This window comes from Tupaia chinensis, unplaced genomic scaffold (assembly GCF_000334495.1).
Source record: "Tupaia chinensis unplaced genomic scaffold, TupChi_1.0 Scaffold000159_1, whole genome shotgun sequence".
Lineage (NCBI taxonomy): Eukaryota > Metazoa > Chordata > Mammalia > Scandentia > Tupaiidae > Tupaia > Tupaia belangeri.
Window position 1 is genome coordinate 5,520,536 of NW_006159630.1, and position 3,111 is coordinate 5,523,646.

Genomic DNA, 3,111 nt, shown 5'->3' on the forward strand with positions numbered 1-3,111 from the left:
GTGCCGAATCCCTCCCGCCGCAACTCCCTGAGCCACACACCAGGAGCTCTGGGCTCACCATAGTGTGGAGGTGAGGCTCTTCCTGGAGGCTCTGCCCTGGGGGCCACTTACCCTCTTGCTGCCTTGGCCCCCCACCCCCAGGCTAGGAGGGCCACGTGGGGCAGAGCTCTAAGCCAACCATCCCGGTTCCCCACGCCCAGGGACCACACCTCCTGACGCACGCCTCTGCCTCAGGTGCTGAGGAACAAGGGCGTGTATGAGAGCGTGAAGTACGTCCAGCAGGAGAACTTCTGGGTCGGCCCCAGCTCGGTGAGGGCCCAGGATGGGACGTCCTCTCTGCAGGCTGCCCCATGCTCCGCTGTCCCCCTACTGGGCAGGTGGGCTGCTTGCCCTCCTCGGGGACCCCACAGGGTGGAGTTGGAGTTGCTGACTGTTACCAGGCTGGGGTCCCGCTCACACTCTCCCCGCACCCAGATCGACCTGATCCACCTGGGAGCCAAGTTCTCGCCGTGCATCCGGAAGGACCAGCAGATCGAGCAGCTGGTGCGGCGGGGGGGGGGCCCGGGGGGGGGGGCGGGGGGCGACCACTCGGGCTGCATCCAGACGCAGCGGAAGGACTGCTCGGTGAGGGTGGACCCTCGGAGGGCGGTGACTGCTCCCTCCGCACCCCCGCCCTCCTCTCCGCCCTGCCGTACAGCTGCAGCCTTGGCACTGCACGGGCTGGCACAGGTGCCGCTGCCCAGGGGCTGGCTGACCCCCTCAGCCCACGGGTGGAAGCTGGGTCTCAGGCGTGTCAGATCGGGTAGGGGTTCTGGGAGGTGGGCCTGAGCCCTGGGCAACTGGAGAATCATTGGTCCTGGAGGGTCTCCTGCCCAGTCCAGTGGGGGGACCTGGCTCCAGCATGACCAGCCCTCCTCCACTCTCCAGGAGACTTTGGCCACCTTTGTCAAGTGGCAGAATGACTCCGGGCCCCCCATGGACAAGTCCGACCTGGGCCAGAAGCGAACGTCGGGGGCCGTGTGTCACCAGGACCCCAGGTACAGCAGGAGCACAGCCGGGCTGTCAGAATGCCCCCGGGACGCTGGCGGGGGGGGAAAAAAAACGGACTCCCCCCGGGCCGCTGGCGGGTGGGCATCGGGCTGGGGGTGCCGCAGCCAGCCCCTCCTTAGCCCGGCCTGACCCCTACCTCCAGGACCTGTGAGGAGCCAGCCTCCAGTGGTGCCCACATCTGGCCTGATGATATCACCAAGTGGCCGGTCAGTGAGGGCCCGGGTGGAGAGTGCTTGGGGAGAGTAGGATGGGGCCTGCCCGCCCACAGACCCGGCCCACCAGTGCCCCCGCCCCACAGATCTGCACAGAGCAGGCCCAGAGCAACCGCACGGGCTTCCTGCACATGGACTGCGAGATCAAGGGCCGTCCCTGCTGCATTGGCACCAAGGGCAGGTGAGCCGGCCGGGCCGCTGCCCTCCTCGGCCTGCCCAGCCACTGCCCAGAGCTCCTTGCACCTCTCTGCCCCTCCACTGTCACCTCTACTGTCGGCTGGTGCCCTTCAGTGCTGTCCCTCCTCCCCCCGGTTTGGGGCTCTGCATGGTGGGAGCAGAATGAGGGGTCTTGATCCAGGGCTGAGGTCTCTGCAGAGGGGTGTCCCCTTCCTGCCAGCGTCGCTGCTGTGGCCAGGTGTTGGGCTCGGGGCGAGGTGGGCAGGGGCTCCTCGACCCTGATGCCCCCCTGCCCGTCCCAGCTGTGAGATCACCACCCGGGAGTACTGTGAGTTCATGCACGGCTATTTCCACGAAGAGGCCACGCTTTGTTCCCAGGTGAGGCGAGGCCTGGCGGGGGCCCTGGGAGGGGAGCGAGGACGCGGCCAGGGCTGAGGCCTTCCCTCCCACGTCAGGGCCTCAGCCTCGGGCCGCTTCCTGGACCCTGACATGCGTGCTCCCGCAGGTGCACTGCTTGGACGAGGTGTGTGGGCTGCTGCCCTTCCTCAACCCGGAGGTCCCGGATCAGTTCTACCGGCTCTGGCTGTCCCTGTTCCTGCACGCCGGGTAAGGGGCTGCCCGCGGCCCCCAGCTGCCTACGCAGACCCCACCCCCAAGGTGCCTGGCTGGCAGCAGTGGGCAGACACGGTGTCCCCTGTCCCGTCCCCAGTGTGATACACTGCCTCGTGTCTGTGGTCTTCCAAATGACTGTCCTGCGGGACCTGGAGAAGCTGGCTGGCTGGCACCGCATCGCCATCATCTTCGTGCTCAGTGGCATCACGGGCAACCTCGCCAGCGCCATCTTCCTTCCTTACCGGGCCGAGGTGGGGACACGGGCAGCAGGGGCGGGGGGCAGCTGTCTCTGGCCTGACATTTTGTGTCACGGGGAGAGGGCCAGCTGGGCCCAACGGCAGATGGACGGCTAAGCTGGGGCTTACTGGTCTGTCCCTTAATCCCCCGTGAGAGGGCGCCGCGATGCCCTTGGGTCACCAGAGACCCCTGACCCCAGCTCTCCTTCTGCCTCGTTTCTCTCCCTGACTACACCAGCTGAACCCCTCTAGCCTGAGCCATGTTCAGGCCTGTAGGGGCCCTCATGGCCAGTTCAGCCGGCTGGGCTCCTCGGGGTCTGCCCTCCCCGTGGGTGGGACCTGGAGCTCCCCGTGTCGCTCGGCAGCGTGTCTGCCCTGAGCACGGACACAGCAGGCACTGTGCTTGCCGAAAAGCGGGTGGGACAGGCCTTGTATGATGGTCTCTCCAGCTGACCCCAGCCTTTCAGCCTCGGGGTCCCCATCCCTGCCTTCCTGGGGCTCTCACGGACGGGCCCCTGATGACCGCTGCCCTCCCCGCCCAGGTGGGCCCGGCCGGGTCGCAGTTCGGCCTCCTGGCCTGCCTCTTCGTGGAGCTCTTCCAGAGCTGGCAGCTGCTGGAGCGGCCCTGGAAGGCCTTCCTCCACCTGTCGGCCGTCATGCTCTTCCTGTTCGCGTGCGGCCTCCTGCCCTGGATCGACAACATCGCGCACATCTTCGGCTTCCTCAGCGGGCTGCTGCTGGCCTTCGCCTTCCTGCCCTACATCACCTTCGGCACCAGCGACAAGTACCGCAAGCGGGCGCTCATCCTGGTGTCGCTGCTGGGC

At 67.4% G+C, this 3,111-nt stretch overlaps 1 protein-coding gene across 1 annotated transcript in view; it reads left to right on the forward strand.

Moving 5' to 3' along the window:
* RHBDF2 (rhomboid 5 homolog 2) overlaps window positions 1-3,111 on the forward strand; it is a 26,753-nt gene that overhangs the window by 22,155 nt on the left and 1,487 nt on the right. The window contains 9 exon segments of the mRNA XM_027770771.1: window positions 235-309; window positions 475-624; window positions 928-1,037; window positions 1,193-1,256; window positions 1,349-1,443; window positions 1,742-1,817; window positions 1,945-2,045; window positions 2,149-2,302; window positions 2,830-2,919. Of these exon segments, the coding sequence (XP_027626572.1) occupies window positions 235-309; window positions 475-624; window positions 928-1,037; window positions 1,193-1,256; window positions 1,349-1,443; window positions 1,742-1,817; window positions 1,945-2,045; window positions 2,149-2,302; window positions 2,830-2,919 (915 nt within the window).